Genomic DNA, 19,186 nt, shown 5'->3' on the forward strand with positions numbered 1-19,186 from the left:
GTGTTTGCAAAGTTTCATGAGTTTTCACACATGTATAGATAAAAAAACAAAGCAGCACTTTACTTGGCAAACAATGCATCGCGATAGCAGCAGCGTGCGACAAAATAAAAAACTTTCGATAACTTTGCATCTTAAACATCTTAAGATGAAACACACCAAGTTTGAAGACGGTCGGATGAACTTTGTACGAGGAGTTCGTTAAAATATGACCCCTGAAAAAGGCCACAAAAAATGGCAACAAATCCCATCGTAAATCAAAATGGCAGACTTCCTGTTTTGTTTAGCACATGGTTCCAAGAGACTTTTTTGTACATCGTGGGCTCTTATGTATGCCTGCAAATTATCATCGCGCTAGGTGAAACGTACAACCGGGAATGCTTCGTTAAAGAGGAGTTTTCTAGCTCAAAATGTGATGCCCGGCCCCTGGGGGACTTCCTGTTGGGTTTAGCACATGGCACCAAGAGACTTTTTTGTACATTGTGGGCTGTTACATATGTCTACAAATTTTTGTAGCTCTAGCTACTTCGTACAACTGGGAATGCTTCATTAAGAAGGATTTTTTTCCTTTGCAAAAAGTGCATGCCACGACAACAGCGTGCGACGAAATAAAGAGCTTTCAATAACTTTTCATCCTCAACATCTTAAGATGAGTCACACCAAGTTTGAAGATGATCGGATAAACTCTGTAGGAGGAGTTCGTTAAAATATGACCCCTATGAAATGGCCCAAAAAATGGCAACACATTCCAAAATAAATCAAAATGGCGGACATCCTGTTAGGTTTAGCACATGGTTCAAAAAGAGTTTTTTGTACCTCGAGGGCTGTTATATACCTCTACAAATTTTGGTAACTCTAGGTGAAACATACAGCCGGGTATGCTTTGTTAAAGAGGAGTTTTTTAGCTCAAAATGTGATGCCCGGCCCCTGGGGGACTTCCTGTTGGGTTTAGCACAGGGCACCAAGAGACTTTTTTGTACATCTTGGGCTGTTACATATGTCAACAAATTTTCGTAGCTCTCGCTGCTTCGTACAAATGGGAATGCTTCTTTAAGGATATTTTTTTTCCTTTGCAAACAGTGCATGCCATAACAACAGCGTGCGACGAAATACAAAGCTTTCAATAACTTTTCATCTTCAACATCTTAAGATGAATCACACCAAGTTTGAAGATGATCGGATAAACACTGTAGGAGGAGTTCGTTAAAATAAGACCCCAATGAAATGGCCAAAAAAATGGCAACACGTTCCAAAATAAATCAAAATGGTGGACTTCCTGTGAGGTTTAGCATATGGTTCAAAAAGAGTTTTTTGTAGGTCATAGCCTGTTACATATGTGTACCAATTTTCATAGCTCCAGATTAAACGTACAACCGGCAATGCTTCGTGAAGTAAGAATTTTTAAACTCTAAATTTGATGCGTCGCCGCCATCATATAGTATATCAAAAACTTTAGATTTTTTACAATGATGTTGTCCCAGGTGTTGAGATGGTCCATCCCAAGTTTGAAGTCAATCGGGTTAACCGTGTAGGAGAAGCGGGCAAAAGTATGACCCCTGTAAATGTGCAAAACTGGGCCAAAATTGGACATTCAGATGATCATACCTCACTTTCTGTCTATTTTAGGGTACACACATCAAAGAGGTTTTTGTTCATCTGGATGTGCTACGGGTGCCACACAATTTTCGTCGCCATAGGACAATCGTAGTGGGACAGGGATCCGTTTAACCTATGTAGGTGGCGCTATGGAGCCATTTTTCTGTTATCATGTATGGCGACTTTAAAATATCAAATTTTTCGCCAGGCCTGATGTGCGTGTAAAGTTTGGTGAGTTTTCGTTCACGTTTAGCGTCTCAAAAATTCGATTGTTTGCGGAGAATAATAATAATAATAATAATAATAATAATAATAATAATAATAATAACTAGAGCTGCGAGCAGCTATAAAGGGCCCTCGCAACCCGTGCCACGTTGGGGTATTTGCACGTCGGGGTACTCGCACGTTATGGTACTGTTTCATAAGAAACCGTCTAAATTGTAAATGTTTTGCCATGCTTTTTGTGTTTGTTCACATTGCTATGGAATGCTTTATCGAGGTATTCGGCTGATAGGTATGCCTCCCAATATTCACACATCTAGCTGAATCATATAAAAAAAAAAATTCTTTGCAAACAATGCATCGCTACAGCAAAGGCGTGCCACGTTGGGGTACTTGCACGTCGGGGTACTGGCACGTTGGGGTACTGTCAAATAGGACAAGGACCATCTAAAATGTTTTTGACAAGCCTTGTGTGTGCAAAGTTTAATCAAAACGCAAAATATGGTGCGCAATTCCCAAAATAAATTCAAAATGGCGGACTTCCTTTTAGGTTTAGCATACGGCTACAGAATACTTTTTGTAGGTCTTAAGCTAATAGGTATGCCTCCCAGTTTTCACAAATCTAGGTCAAGTCATCTTTAGTTGTGTATCGCTTGAAACATACAATTGGAAATGCTCCATAAAAATGCATAGAGGGCGCTATTGAGCACAACGTTGGGTTACTTGCACGTCAGGGTACTGGCACGTTGGGGTACTGTTACATGGAACAAGGACCATTTAAAATGTTAGTTTTTTCCATGCCTTGTCTGTGCTAAGTTTAATGAAGAAGGCCAAAAATTATGTATAATTCCCAAAATAAAATCAAAATAGCGGACTTCCTCTTTGGTTTGGCAAATGGCTACATAATACTTTTTTGTAGGTCTAGCATAATCATACAATCGGAAATGCTTCATAAAAAGGTCTAGAGGGCGCTATTTATTGCAAATTGCACAATAAATCTCTGAAAATTCATGTTCATGACAAGTCTGATGTGTTTGCAAAGTTCCATGAGTTTTCATGTGTATAAAAAAAAAAAAAGCAGCACTTGACAAACAATGCATTGCTATGGCAACAGCGTGTTACAAAATAAAAAACTTTCGATTACTTTGCATCTTAAACATCTTAAGATGAAACACACCAAGTTTGAAGACAGTCGGATAAATTTTGTAGGAGGGGTTCGTTAAAATATGACCCCTGAAAGTTTTTCCTTGCCCGGTTGGAGGGTTAGATCAGGGGATGTCGCAACTTGTTTGTGGTTAAGTGCTACAGAAGTAAATGTGTCTTAACAACCTCATGATTGAATGTGTTTTCAATTCTCTAGGATGTGATTGGATTGTATCAATTAAATGTTCTTATAACTGATTCAGTGAGTAGTAAAAATAGTGTGTCAAGTATAATGACATGAAATATAAGGAATACAAAAAACAAAACAAGAACCCTCTAAATTACACATTTTGTTCCAGGCTTTATGTGCGTGCATAGTTTGAGTATACAGCTAGGTTTAGGCCAGGAGTGTTCAAACCTTTTGCAAAGAGGGCCGGGTATGGTAAGGTGAGAATGTGTGGGGCCTAATCAACCATTTAGTTTAGCCTGACATAATTTTTTTACATGCATATGTAAATATATATATGTGGACAAATGTGTACATATGTCTACAAATTTTTGTAGCTCGAGCTGCTTCGTCCAACTGGGAACGCTGCATTAAGAAGGATTTTTTTTTCCTTTGCCAACAGTGCATGCCACGACAACAGCGTGCGACGAAATAAAAAGCTTTCAATAACTTTTCATCGTCAACATCTTAAGATGAATCACACCAAGTTTGAAGATGATCGGATAAACTCTGTAGGAGGAGTTCGTTAAAATAAGACCCCTATGAAATGGCCAAAAAAATGGCAACATGTTCCAAAGTAAATCAAAATGGCAGACTTCCTGTTAGGTTTAGCATATGGTTCAAAAAGAGTTTTTTGTACCTCGAGGGCTGTTACATATGTCTTCAAATTTTGGTCACTCTAGGTGAAACGTACAGCCGGAAATGCTTCATTAAGTAAAAATTTTGAAATGCAAAATTTGATGCCCTGCCTCTGGCGGACTTCCTGTTAGGTTTAGCATATGGCACCAACAGGCTTTTTTGTAGATCATAGTCTGTTACATATGTGTACCAATTTTCGTAGCTCTAGATTAAACGTATAACCGGCAATACTTCAGATGAAACATGCCAAAGAATGAAGACAATCTGATAAGTTTTGTAGAAAATATGAGGCCTATAAAAGGCCCCCAAAAAATGGCTACAAATAGCAAAGTAAATCAAAATGCCGGACTTCCTGTTTGGCTTAGCATATGGTTCTAAAAGACTTTTTTGTACATCGTGGGCTCTTATGTATGCGTCCAAATTATCATAGCGCTAGGTGAAAGGTACAACCGGGAATGCTTCGTTAAAGAGGAGTTTTTTAGCTCAAAAAGTGATGCCCGGCCCTTGCGGGACTTCCTGTTGGGTTTAGCACAAAGCAGCAAGAGACTTTTTTTTGTACATCGTGGGCTGTTACATATGTCTACAAATTTTCGTAGCTCTAGCTGCTTCGTACAACTGAGAATTCTTCATTAAGAAGAATTTTTTTCCTTTGCAAACAAGTGCATGCCACGACAACAGCGTGCAGCGAAATAAAAAGCTTTCAATAACTTTTCATCTTCAACATCTTAAGATGAATCACACCAAGTTTGAAGATGATCGGATAAACTCTGTAAGAGGAGTTCGTTAAAATAGGACCCCTATGAAATGGCCAAAAAAATGGGAACACGTTCCAAAGTAAATCAAAATGGTGGACTTTCTGTTAGGTTTAGCATATGGTTCAAAAAGAGTTTTTTGTACCTTGAGGGCTGTTACATATGTCTTTAAATTTTGGTAACTCTAGGTGAAACGTACAGCCGGGAATGCTTCATTAAGTAAGAATTTTGAAACTCCAAATTTGATGCCCCGCCTCTGGCGGACTTCCTGTTGGGTTTAGCATATGGCACCAACAGACTTTTTTGTAGGTCATAGTCTGTTACATATGTGTACCAATTTTCGTAGCTCTAGGTTAAACATACAACCGGCAATACTACGTTTAGTAAGAGTTTTGAAACTCTAAATTTGATGCCCCACCGCCGTCATATAGTATGTCGAAAACTTTAGATTTTTTACCATGGTGTTGTCCCAGGTCTTGAGATGGTACATCCCAAGTTTGAAGTCAATTGGATTAACCGTGTAGGAGAAGCAGGCAAAAGTATGACCCCTGTAAATGTGCAAAAATTGGCCAAAATTGGACATTTAAATACTCATATCTCACTTCCTGTCTATTTTAGGGTACACACATCAAAGAGGTTTTTGTTCATCTGGATGTGCTACAGGTGCCACACAATTTTCATAGCCGTCGGACAATCGTAGCGGGCCAGGGATCTGTTTAACCTATGTAGGTGGCGCTATGGAGCCATTTTTCTGTTATCACCTATGGCGACTTTAAAATATCAAATTTTTCGCCAGGCCTGACGTGTGTGTAAAGTTTGGTGAGTTTTCGTTCACGTTTAGTGTCTCAAAAATGTGATTGTTTGCGGAAAAGAATAATAACAAATAAAAAGAAGAAGAATAATAAGAATTCCTTGAAAAACAATAGGGACCTCGCAGCGGTCGCTGCTCGGGCCCTAATAATAATAAGAATTCCTACAAAAACAATAGGGCCTCGCAGCGGCACCGCCGCCGCCGCTGCTCGGGCCCTAATAATAATAAGAAGAATTCCTACAAAAACAATAGGGCCTCGCAGCGGCACCGCCGCCGCCGCTGCTCGGGCCCTAATAATAAGAATTCCTTCAGGAACAATAGGGACCTCGCAGCGGTCGCTGCTCGGGCCCTAATAATAATAATTCGAACGAAAAACAATAGGGACCTCGCAGCGGTCGCTGCTCGGGCCCTAATAACTAGAGCTGCGAGCAGCTATAAAGAGCCCTCGCAGCCCGTGCCACTTTGGGGTACTCGCACATTGGGGTACTCGCACATTGGAAGCAGAATTTCTTTGAAAATGGCATGATAAACCTTTACATGTCGATTTTCTTTGCCAGGTGTGATGAATGTTTCAAGCTCAATGGGTTTTGGTGAATGTTAATCTCTGCAAAAATTAGCACCCATTTTTATTTTTAGGCAATAAGTTGCCCTGATTGGTATTTTTTGGGAAAAATATATGTACCCATCATCGCTCGTACTCATTGCACAATGTTGCTTTTATTGTCCAAAGAGGCTATCAAAATTAAATCAAATTAAATAAAAAAGTATGCATGTTTGGATAGGTCTGATGCCAGTGAACAGTTTGAGTGGTGGAAACTAAAAGAATATTCATAAATGACTTAGTTATCACACTTACAATGAGTTTACAATTTTTGTAAAAATATCATATGTGGGGTATTTTTTTTTTCACGCCTCAAGGGCTAGGTGGCGCTGCATATATAACTGAATATTGTCATAGAGATACCTTCAGGCCTTGACTATAAACATACATGTCAAGTGTGGGATTTTTTGGAGCATGTACCGGGGAGTTATTAAGCATATCCTTTTTCATTGCGAAAGACAAAATTTGATGCACCGCCCTCATCATTTAGTATTCCGAAAAGTCAAGATTTTTCCGCCTGTCGTTGGCTCAGGTCTTGACATGGTCCAGGTCAAGTCTGAAGTCAGTCGGATGAAACGTGTAGGAGAAGTGGGCAAACGTATGCCTCCTGTAAATGTGCAAAAATCGTCAAAAATGGGACATTCAAAAATTCGTAGCTCACTTCCTGTTCATTTTAGCATATGGGTCCAAGAGACTTTTTTTGTAGGTCTTGGGCTCCCTCATACACCTAAAAAGTATTCGTCGTTCTTGCTTAAACGTACAACCGGGGCTGCTTCGTTAAAAATTTCTAGGGGGCGCTATTGAGTCATTTTTGTAAAAATAGCACAATACATGATAAAATATTACTCATTTTACCAGGCCAGATGTGTGTGCCAAGTTTCATGAGTTTCTGTGCAGGTTTAGACCCTCAAAATCGGCGTTGTTTTCTTGTCGAACAGCGCTTCGCCACTCCCAGTGTTTCGCGAAAACTCACAAACTTCGTGTTGTGACATCATGAAGGCCGAAACCCTCTTCTGAGCAAATATGAGGTAGGTCCAGTTAACGTGTTTGGAGAGAAACGTTGAAGAAAATTCGTAAGAAAAAAAATTGCCACTAGGTGGCGCTATAATTAAGATGAAATATAAGTTCTTAGATGTCTTAAGGGCTGGACTCTCATCAAATGTGTGAAATTTTGAGAAGATTGGACCATCTGGGTCAAGTTAAAGCAACTTTTATTGTCACGAAAAATCTTCAGACTTTGCGGCACCGTAACGGCCACGCCCTTTGGCGAAAAGTTACAATATTCGGTGTGGGGCATGATCAACATCTTAAGGCTTTTCTGACCAATTTTCAACTGGATCCCTTCAACGAGCTTGGCTCAGTAGCTAAAAACGTAAAGTATGACATTTATTGTCACCACTAGGTGGCGCTAAAAGTATAACTGAATTTTATTATATAGATGTTTTCAGGCCATGACTATTAAATTGCATGAGAAGTTTGAGATTTTTTGGAGCTTGTACATGGGAGTTATTAAGCATTTTGTCTTTCTGGAAAAATGAAATTTTAAAGGCAATATTTGATGCCCCGCCCCCGTCATATAGTATTCCGAAAAGTCAAGATTTGGCCCACTTGGTGTCTTAGGTCTTGAGATGATACATGCCAAGTTTGAAGTCAATTGAATGAAAAATATTTGCAGAGGGGGGAAAAGCATGACCACAGTGAATGTGCAAAAATGGGCCAAAATTGGACATTCAAAAATTCATAACTCACTTCCTGTACATATTTGCTACATGGTCCCAATTGACTTTTTGTGCGGCCCGGGGTGCTACAAGTGCCTGCCAAATTTCGTAGCTCTAGGTCAGACGTGCCGGGATTGGTTTTTATTTTTTTATGCTAGGGGGCGCTATAGAGTCTCGTTGTTATGACAACATCAGAATATCAAATTTTTTCGCCGGGCCGGTAGAGTGTGCAAATTTCGGTGAGTTTTCGTAAATGTTTAGGTCCTCAAAAATGCGATCGTTTGCGGAGAATAAAGAAGAAGAAGAAGAAGAAGAATTTTTACAAAAACAATAGGGACCTCGCAGCGGTCGCTGCTCGGGCCCTAACTAGAGCTGCGAGCAGCTATAAAGGGCCCTCGCAACCTGGGCCACGTTGGGGTACTTGCACGTCGGGGTCCTGGCACGTTGGGGTACTGTCAAATAGGACAAGGACTATCTAAAATATTTTTGACAAGCCTTGTGTGTGCAAAGTTTTATCAAAAGGCCAAAGATGGTGTGCAATTAACAAAATAAATTCAAAATGGCGGACTTCCTTTTAGGTTTAGCATACGGCTACAGAATACTTTTTGGCGGTCTTAAGCTAATAGGTATGCCTCCCAGTTTTCACAAAACTAGGTCAAGTCATCTATAGTTGTGTATCGCTTGAATCATACAATTGGAAATGCTCCATAAAAATGCATAGAGGGCGCTATTGAGCACAACGTTGGGTTACTTGCACGTCAGGGTACTGGCACTTTGGGGTACTGTTACATGGAACAAGGACCATTTAAAATGTTAGTTTTTTCCATGCCTTGTCTGTGCAAAGTTTAATGAAATAGGCCAAAAATTATGTATAATTCCCAAAATAAAATCAAAATAGCGGACTTCCTCTTTGGTTTGGCAAATGGCTACATAATACTTTTTTGTAGGTCTTAGGCTGATAGGGGTCTGTCCTAATTTTCAAAAATCTAACACAATCATACAATCGTAAATGCTTCCTAAAAATGTCTAGAGGGCGCTATTTATTGCAAATTGCACAATAAATCTCTTAAATTTCATGTTCATGACAAGTCTGATGTGTTTGCAAAGTTTCATGAGTTTTCACACATGTATAGATAAAAAAAAAAGCAGCACTTGGCAAACAATGCATTGCAATGGCAACAGCGTGTGACAAAATAAAAAAACTTTCGATAACTTTGCATCTTAAACATCTTAAGATGAAACACACCAAGTTTGAAGAGAGTTGGATAAATTTTGTAGGAGGAGTTTGAGAAAATATGACCCCTATAAAAGGCCCCAAAAAGTGGCTACAAATACCAAAGTAAATCAAAATGTCAGACTTCCTGTTTGGTTTAGCATATGGTTCCAAGAGACTTTTGTGTACATCGTGGGCTCTTATGTATTCCTCCAAATTATCATAGCTCTAGGTGAAACGTACAACCGTGAATGCTTCGTTAAAGAGGGTTTTTTTTTTTTTTTTTTTTGCACAAAATGTGATGCCCGGCCCCTGGGGGATTTCCTGTTGGGTTTAGTACATGGCACCAAGAGACTTTTTTGTACATCGTGGGCTGTTACATATGTCTCCAAATTTTCATAGCTCTAGCTGCTTCGTACAACTGGGAATGCTTCTTTAAGAAGGATTTTTCTTTTCCTTTGCAAACAAGTGCATGCCACGACAACAGCGTGCGACGAAATAAAAAGCTTTCAATCAATTTTCATCGTCAACATCTTAAGATCAATCACACCAAGTTTGAAGATGATCGGATAAACTCTGTAGGAGGAGTTCGTTAAAATAAGACCCCTATGAAATGGCCAAAAAAATGGCAACACGTTCCAAAGTAAATCAAAATGGCGGACTTCCTGTTGGGGTTAGCATATGTTTCAAAAAGAGTTTTTTTGTACCTCGAGGCCTGTTACATATGTCTTCAAATTTTGGTAACTCTAGGTAAAACGTACAACTGGGAATGCTTCGTTAAAGAGTTTTTTAGCTCAAAATGTGATGCCCGGCCCCTGGGGGACTTCCTCTTGGGTTTAGCACATAGCACCAAGAGACTTTTTTTTTACATTGTGGGCTGTTACATATGTCTACAAATTTTCGTAGCTCTAGCTGCTTCGTACAACTGGGAATGCTTAATTAACAAGGATTTTTTTCCTTTGCAAAAAGTGCATGCCACGACAACAGCGTGCGACGAAATAAAAAGCTTTCAATAACTTTTCATCTTCAACATCTTAAGATGAGTCACACCAAGTTTGAAGATAATCGGATAAACTCTGTAGGAGGAGTTTGTTAAAATAAGACCCCTATGAAATGGCCAAAAAAATGGCAACACGTTCCAAAGTAAATCAAAATGGTGGACTTTCTGTTAGGTTTAGCATATGGTTCAAAAAGAGTTTTTTGTACCTTGAGGGCTGTTACATATGTCCTCAAATTTTGGTAACTCTAGGTGAAACCTACAGCCGGGAATGCTTCTTTAAGTAAGAATTTTGAAACGCAAAATTTGATGCCCCGCCTCTGGCGGACTTCCTGTTGGGTTTAGCATATGGCACCAACAGACTTTTTTGTAGATCATAGTCTGTTACATATGTGTACCAATTTTCGTAGCTCTAGGTTAAACGTACAACCGGCAATACTACGTTTAGTAAGAGTTTTGAAACTCTAAATTTGATGCCTCACCCCCGTCATATAGTACGTCAAAAAGTTTTGATTTTTTACCATGATGTTGTCCCAGGTGTTGAGATGGTACAGCCCAAGTTTGAAGTCAATCGGGTTAACCGTGTAGGAGAAGTTTTTGTTCATCTGGATGTGCTACAGGTGCCACACAATTTTCGTAGCCATAGGACAATCGTAGCGGGACAGGGATCCGTTAAACCTATGTAGGTGGCGCTGTGGAGCCATTTTTCTGTTATCACGTATGGCGACTTTAAAATATCAAATTTTCGCCAGGCCTGACGTGTGTGTAAAGTTTGGTGAGTTTTCGTTCACGTTTAGTGTCTCAAAAATGTGATTGTTTGCGGAAAAGAATAATAACAAAGAAAAAGAATAATAAGAATTCCTTGAAAAACAATAGGGCCTCGCAGCGGCACCGCCGCCGCCGCTGCTCGGGCCCTAAAAAGCGCTCTCAATACAACGCAACAATAAAAGAAAAGTTTCTTTCGGTAGTATTGAATTGGATGTATTTCTTTCAGCTGCAACTCAAAGGGCTCAAAGTGAAGCTTATCACAGTGAGCAGAACCAAGGTAAAAAAATAAAAAATCTTCATAGCACTAATAAAATATTTGCTGGTAAATTTCTTCTATAATTTACAGAACGTGCATCGACCAGTACCTCCAAGAAAAAAGGTAAACATGAACACACGCACATTGCATCACACTGCTCTAAAATAATATATGATATTGAAATGTATATTTGCAGATCCCAAAGATTCTGCGTGGCATGAAGCGGGCTGGCAGCCAACCATCTTCCTCTTTACCGCAGAGCCAGGACCAAGGGGTGCTGCAGCAGAACTGACTTCCACCCTGCCAGCTGACTTCCTAGAGTTCTTACTCACGGATGAACTTCTCCAGCACATCGTCCACCATACGCAAGTCAGTACATGGTCATGCAGAAGCAGGCCGCCAGTCTGCCACACAGCAGGAGCCGGGCTTGGAAGCCAGTCACAGTCTTTGAACTAAAAAAAATTTTTGGGCTTCAATTTTTGACTGGGTATATAAACAAGCCCAGCATAGAAATGTTTTGGACTCGAGATGAAATAGAAACGACACAATTTTTCAGTCAAGTCATGTCTCGGAACAGATACCAGCTTATCTGGAGTGTTCTGCACTTCAACAACAACGAGTCACAGAGTTCAGACGACAAACTATACAAAGTACGTCCTGTTTTTGAACTCATTGTGCAGAAATTCAAAGAACTGTTCCAACCAGAGAAGACTGTGTGCATTGATGAAGGTATGATGAATTTTCAGGGACTCCTTTCTTTCAAAGTATACAACCCCCAAAAACCTATCAAATATGGCATCAAGTCATACATCCTGTGTGACTCCCAAACAGGATATTGTTTCAACATGCAACCCTATGTGGGTACCAGTTGTTCTCTGCCTGACACAGTTTTCAACCTACTAATCGTCTGCCAGGAAAAGGGTACAAACTCAATTCATTCCCAGGACATTTTCGCTATTTTACTGGATTTTGAATGATTTTGCAAGGCCCATAGAATATTGTGTCCTATTGCTATAAAAACATGGACTCTACCAAAAGAAAGATTAGAGCCTCTTCTTTCATCAGGAAAAAAAAAGTATGTTTCTATCTTTTTCCATTTTGCATCAATTAGCATTAAAATATAGTTAAGTTTCATCATTATTTACAAATTTGTTTAAAACTATGGGGAAAAGAGCTTTTTGATCTCTTATGCTCTGCTGCCATCTGCTGGCTGTTTCTGTAATAAATACCATTGCTTCAAGCATTCTCTTCAGTTCAGAGGCTGCATCAAAGCCAAAATGCATAAATACATCTTTGGGAGCATGGTAATATTTAAAATAGAAATAGAATAGTTTTGGGGAGTAAACGAGTTAATGGATATTTTTTTTTTTTATAACTCCATAGGCTTGTGTGAACGTCTCCTGGCAGCACGTATCAATTAGGGGTGTGCCAAGAAATCGATTCATAAAAGAATTGAGATTCTCATTTATTAATCGAATCGAATCGATATTTAATATCCAAAAATCGATTTTATTTAAATTAGAAATGAAGAAGGGGAAAAGGCAGTTGTAGCCCACATGCTGTTTTTGTGGAAAAAGGCACTTACAATCCAAAATTATTAAATGTTTAAACAAAAAAAATACACTTTAATGTCTATTTGTCATTTTGTCTTGCAAAGTAGACTCGAGTAGATCATGACAATGTGCATATCTGTAAATTGAAGCAGAAATCATTTGTCAATCAAATAATTTTGAATCGAGAATCGATTCTGAATCGAATCGTAGACCCAAAAATCGAAATTGAATCGAATCGTGAGACAGTCAAAGATTCTCAGCCCTAGTATCAATGTATGTGGAACACTGAGGAAGAACCCAGCGAGATCACCTGCATAACAAACACTGGCCTTGGGGGTGGGTGGGGGATGGGGGGGGGGGACTGATGAGACACAACACAAAGGTTCTGGTTGTGGCATGGCAGGACAAACGTTTATTGAGGATGGTGACTACTTTTCACAAAGATGAAATGCGGACAGTGGATGTGTGGCGGAAGGCACTGAAAAAAAAGGGTGCCTTTTGAGAAACCGGTGTGTGTTCTGGACTACAAGCCACCATGAACGGAGTGGACAAAATGGATCAAAACATCTCTTACCACCCATTCACGCGCAAAACTTTGAAATGGCACAAAAAAATTGTTGCATATTTGTTTCTGATATGTATGTTCAATGCATACGTACTAGGGGTGTTAAAAAAATCGATTCGGCAATATATCGCGATACTACAGCACGCGATTCTTGAATCGATTCAATAGGCAGTTGAATCGATTTTTTAACATCCATTTTTGATTGAAAAATATTCAACAAAACGTCTAACTTTCACACCTTAAGCATGGAAGAATGTTATATTAATGGAACATTAAGCCTTAATATTTTATTTCAATGCTGTTCTAACATGAAAAAGGTTACAACCTGTTTGTTAAATACAGTGGCTCACAGTTATAAAACTGAACTTTCAGATTAATAAATGATATATTTTCATACAAATCTTACATTGTACATGTACAAGTTTACTGAATGGTATTTTCTAAATTTGAGTAAAAAAAATTGCAACAATCGATTTGTAAATTCCTATTGGGATTAATCGGTATCGAATCGAATCGCGACCTATGAATCGTGATACGGATCGAATCGTCAGGAACTAGGCAATTCACACCCCTAATACGTACTATACAAAACAAAAAATCCTGGGAAGTGCCAACACTTTTTGGACTTTATCCGACAGGTGGTGAGAGGATGGCTGTTGCCGCAAAATGTGACACAGGAGGAGGAGGAGGAGGAAGTCGCTGCAGGTATGGGAACTGAAGGGCATGAGAAAGTCAGGCGCAACACCAGGTCACCGTTTCATGATCCTGAGATCAGACTTGATGGCAACATAGCCAAGCACACACTCGTGCACATACCTGCTACCCCTCGAAAAAAAAAAAAAAAGACCAGCGAGAAAATGTAGGGTCTGCACGCGAAGAGAAACAAATCTATGGTGCAAATCCTGCTGCGTCCCCTTGCACGCAGGGTAATGCTACACAATTTATCACACACAAAAAAATTGTGTAGTTTGTTTGTGATAAGTGTGGAACTTCACCTTGTGATCTTGCGCATATGTTTTTTTCCTGTTCAGCCTTGGCTAACTTTTGGCAAATTTATTTTGATACTTTGTCCAAGGTTATCTCCAGGCCCATAACCATATCACCTCATGTTGGAATTTTTGGTCTCCCCGACGATTATTTCCGTTACTCAGCTCGGGATCTGGAGGTTGTAGCTTTCACCTCTGTCGTTGCTAGACGAAGCCTTCTCCTCAACTGGAAATCAACAACTGCCCCCTCACACACCCAGTGGGCAAGCGATGTCATGTCCTTTTTGAAAGTTGAGAAAATAAGATATTCAAGAAATGGTACTTTGACTAAATTCTTTGACAAGTGGCAACCCTTTATGGACCTCTTCAAGACAGGTTAACGCTCAACGCCCCCCCCCCCCCACTTTTTTTTTTTTTTTTTTTTTCATTCTGCTTGGTTTTGGTTTGTTTTATTATTATTATTATTATTATTATTATTATTATTATTGTATTTTCTTTTTGCCTGTTTTTTTTTTTTTGTTTTGTTCAAATGTTAAGCAAATTTAAAAAATGTGGGTATATATGACTGTTGTAAATTGTACATAAATCTGGATGTTCTGCTTTTGGTATACACCAATAAAAAATATTAAAAAAAAAAAAAAAAAAAAAAAAAAATTGTGTAGTTGAAACATCCACAATTGTATATAGTACCACTTGCACCCTTTTGTAAATAGTTTGCCAAATTGTTTGTTCAGATTGTTACACTGTTGATTGTAAATAAACTGTTATTTTGCCATCAAAAAACACTTTTTCATTGTTGGGGTTAGTGTTTTATAGAAGTAAAGCACTGTTTAGGTGTTTGTAGCATCACTCATGGAAAAAAAAAAAATAAAATAAATAAATAAAGTGTCAAAATCACTAGAGCGCATGAAATAACATCGTTTCAGGAAAAGCTTGTTTTTGTATTTTGGTCCAAAATATCGAATTTAGGTGAAACGAACCTATTTTCTATTGTTGAATACTGAAAATCTGGATAAGGTAGAAACAAACTTTTTTTCTGATGAAAGATGAGAGTTCAATCTTTCATTTGGTACTATCCGTGTTTCCATAGTCCCAAAGACAACATTTTCTGTGGTGCTTGAAAGATCAGTAAAATTCTGTAAATCGGCTGGCACAATGGGGTGATCTTTTCTGAAAATGGCTGGCTGTTAAAGAGTTGATATCACGGTATTGCCCTTATCATGACATCCCTATGCATTAGTATGAAAAAAATATGAATATTTACATTTAAAATAGAATCCGATGCAGTTACATTAATCATGTATATTTTATTGAACATGATCTGATCAAAACAATCAATAATTGAAACTGATTACAACACAGCACTATGTAAATACAGTGGCAAAAACACTGGGCTCCTCTTGGGGTACTCTGAATAACAGAAGGGCACATTTGAACAACGATTTTGAATGGAGTACGTGCTGCCTCAGGCATAGTTCCGTCGTTTCATTTTTGGAAAATAAATTTCCACGTGACACGAGAAGACACATTAATTTATGTTGGGGCAGCGGGGAATATAAAAAGTAATGATTCATGGTTTTATGAATTGATATTGGACTATGAAAAGGAATATGGATTCGATATTGATATATCAATTGTTTAAACCCAGCCCGAGAAGATGGCGCACTCCGATCACTGATTCAATCAGAAGACGGGGCACAAGAGGTGTAAAAAAAAAAAAAAAAAAAAAAATCGATTTGGCAATATATTGTGATATAATCGATTCAATAGGCGGCTGAATCGATTTTTAAACATCCATTTTTGATGGAAAAATATTCAACAAAACATCCTACGTTAGGTTTTACACCATGGAAGAATGTTATATTAACGGAACATTAAGGGATCAATAAAGTCAAGTCTAAGTCTAATATTTTATTTCAATGCTGTTCAAAGTTGAAACAGATTACAACCTGTTTGTAATTAGGCTCACAGTTATAAGATTGAAATTTCAGATAAATAAATAATACATTTACTGATTAGTATTTTCTAAATTTGAGTAAAAAATAAAATAAAAAAATCGCAATAATCGACTTATAAATTGAATTCATATCGGGATTAATTTGTATTGAATCAAATTGTGACTGATTAATCATGATACGAATCGTCAGGTACTAGGCAATTCACACCTTTACAGAGCACTCTATCTATTTAAACAATATTCATATTTTCTCTACAGTGAGTCAACTGCTACCATTTGCGGGGATAGGGACTAGTGTTGTTCCAATACCGATTCCGATACCCAGCTTTGCAGTATCAGCCGATACCATACCGATACTTAAGGTTTTTTTTTTCCCTCAACGTGAAAAAGCTGTCCTGCCATTGGTTCAGAGCATTCAAGGGCCAATAGAGTATCTTAGCTCGGCATGCAGTGAACATGTCACATATCAGTGAATGTCGTGCACGAGCAAGACACAAAATGCTGCATCCAAAATCCTATATTAGTGTTGGAATTAGGGGTGTGCTCAAAAAATCGATACGGCAATATATCGTTGCGGGCCTCATTACAATACGCGAATCGATACGCAGGTGGCAGAATCGATATTGCTCATTAACTTTAAAAAGGCAGTTAACGTTTGCCTTTGCAGCTTGCATTGTACCTAAAAAGTAAAAACCTTGAGCGTCTTTGAAGTTAATTGCCTTCAATTAATGCAAAAATAGCTCACCAGTAATTGGACACTGTGTCTTGCTAAGAAAATGAAAGCAGAGGAAGAATATCAACATTGATTTACTTATAAACTTAACATGGCACGTGTCTTAATGTACCAATTTTTGTATATTTTGTTTAAAAACGAATTAGAATGTGCTACATGGAAAAAAAAATGCTGTTTTTATTTCCCCAAATATTTCAAATAAGCACATTTTAGAGCTGTAATTTTAATAGTTTTATATCTTTGCTCAAATTGGCCCATGCCTATTCAAAAAGTTTCCCGGTGTGTCTGTGAAAGCTGTTCCTTGCTCTGTAATGCGTGCACATTTAGACCAGGCATGCCGCTTGGTGGTAAACCAGAAGAGCTGCTAACAAAAATATTTTTGTTAGTCAGCATAACAAACATATCCTTTAGGTATACATATGACTGTTATTATAAAATGCAAGTAAATTAATGTAAAATATCGGGATACGTATCGTCTTGAAGATCAAGTATTGGGATACATATGTATCGCGATACGTATCGTATCGTGGGGTTGGCGGCAATACCCAGCCCTAGTTGGAATTAATGGTATTGGCATGTTACTTATGAGTACTCACAGATACCGATACCACTGTTTTAATGCAGTATCGGTCTCGGAACAACACTAATAGGGACAGGTCCGGCTCACACTCAAAGCCTGGATTCCGGTTGATGCTGACAGGGTTTGTGAGGCTCACTTTATTACCGGGAAGTACTTGTGAATATAGATTTGTTATTTGGAGAGGATTTTCGAAAATAATAAATCGAGTTTGTGTAGTAGAAAATTTGCTGAGTCATATTGTTTTTGCTGTCTTATTCAGGTGTTCCAAAGCACGAGCGACAGCCACCCTATCTTGTTCTTTGCCTTGAAATAGGCTACCCTGGATCGCTAAATGTGAAGGCAAATGGACGGACGGACGGATCATGAACGGAGGATCAAAAGGCGACAAGTAGCAGGATTGTGTTATGGATTCCTATAAATGAGACAAAATGTATTTATTGTGCCTAGTTTTATATTTGAGTGTCCACATCTTATTCATCTTATCCGAATCAACATTAAATTCTGCATCCCTGTTTTTGATACCTGCCAGCCTCACCCTTGTACTACATAGTAGCCTAGTTGGAAGTCCTATCCTGACTCTACAATGCTACGTAACATGACTGCCTGTTTCTCCAAGACTGTATTTGAAAAGAAGTTCTGATATCCAGTTGTTCACAAGACCAAATGCCATTGAAATTCTTAACATCACGGGACAAGCGACACTGTACGAAAGTCACTGCATTTCCAAAAATAAATAAAGAATAAGGTGTGTTGCTTGTTGACATAATTGTTTCGCCCGCTAATTTTGTTGTAAGTTTATCACATCTATACAGCGCGGCTGAGCACGCTATCATTTTCTGCCACACAACAAATCGCGCATGCGCCAAAACTTGTCAACAAAGGATTCTCCTGTTGACAATGTCTTATATTTCTCTGAGGGTTATGGTTAAGATAATGATGGTCATGCCGATAATAGCCTGTGCTCTGACGGTTACGGTTACTTTGATAATGCCGATAACAGCCTATATGTGGTGGCACAACAAAATGTAAACTTCGTTAAGACACATAAGGAGGTGAACCTAAGGCAGGAACCACACCCAGTGCGTAACCCGGTCCGGCGATTGACCAATCAAAGCTGTTCACGGCATTAAAAGACCTCGCAGGAGAGTTGCAGCTCACGGCAAAATATCCACTGCCTAAACTTTAAAATAGAACGTTACCGCTTCAACTTGGATGTCTTCATACTGGATGTCTTCAAACTGGCTACCAGCTGGAGGCTCCACCATGGTAGGAAATCAGAAATACTCCAATCAATGTCGACGATATCAAAAAGTAGTGCTTATTTGTAGCCGTTGTTTTCTTTTTTTCCCAGTTTCAGCCACTCCAGGAAGTAACATCAGCATCAGCGCTGGAAGTGTCTGGAACTCTTCTTCGTCCCTTTCGCATGACATCATGCTGCATTAGCGCCGTCTGCAGGTTCTATAGGTAATTACGTCTTTGATTGTGAGATAAGCCTTGCTTCACTTTTTACTTAATATGCAATGTGTGAAGGGATGAAATAAATGCGTTTGGTTATTATGTTATTCAGTGGCATGACGAAGTATCTAATAACTGTCAAACAACATGCCCGGTTTCTGCAATACTTGTGCCACCTAAACCTTATGCACTTTGTTGACAAATTTCATTTGATTGGTATACACAGAAGAATGAAGGCACGTTTAATATTAGTGTTCAAGGACCACATTTAATTTGATTTGATTGACAGGTCAGTCGTAGATGGCAAAAAAAAAAAAAGTTTAAGATGTAAAATAATTAATTTTAATTGTACAATAAATTTTCATTTTTAATGTTATTTCTAATAAATTAACATATCATCCCTTGAACTGCTGGAGAC

At 38.6% G+C, this 19,186-nt stretch overlaps 1 protein-coding gene and 1 long non-coding RNA gene across 4 annotated transcripts in view; one reads left to right on the forward strand and one right to left on the reverse strand.

Annotated features, from left to right (window-relative positions):
- The window catches only part of LOC144031123 (mitogen-activated protein kinase kinase kinase 7-like), a 104,655-nt gene extending 85,927 nt beyond the window's left edge, over window positions 1-18,728 (reverse strand). For 2 of the 3 annotated variants that reach the window (XM_077537900.1, XM_077537899.1), the window contains exon 1: window positions 18,513-18,728. In XM_077537900.1, coding sequence (XP_077394026.1) covers window positions 18,513-18,578 — 66 coding nt within the window. In that variant the 5' untranslated portion in view covers window positions 18,579-18,728. Of the gene's footprint in view, window positions 1-11,271; window positions 11,277-18,512 lie in introns of those variants that run through there. The other variant, XM_077537901.1, reaches the window with a different exon arrangement.
- On the forward strand, window positions 10,853-11,193 carry LOC144031124 (uncharacterized). Its single transcript, XR_013287444.1, has 3 exons — window positions 10,853-10,960; window positions 11,030-11,062; window positions 11,136-11,193. It is a non-coding gene; the product is annotated as an uncharacterized LOC144031124 (long non-coding RNA).
- Window positions 18,729-19,186: the final 458 nt, after the last annotated feature.

This window comes from Festucalex cinctus, chromosome 12, assembly GCF_051991245.1.
Source record: "Festucalex cinctus isolate MCC-2025b chromosome 12, RoL_Fcin_1.0, whole genome shotgun sequence".
NCBI lineage: Eukaryota > Metazoa > Chordata > Actinopteri > Syngnathiformes > Syngnathidae > Festucalex > Festucalex cinctus.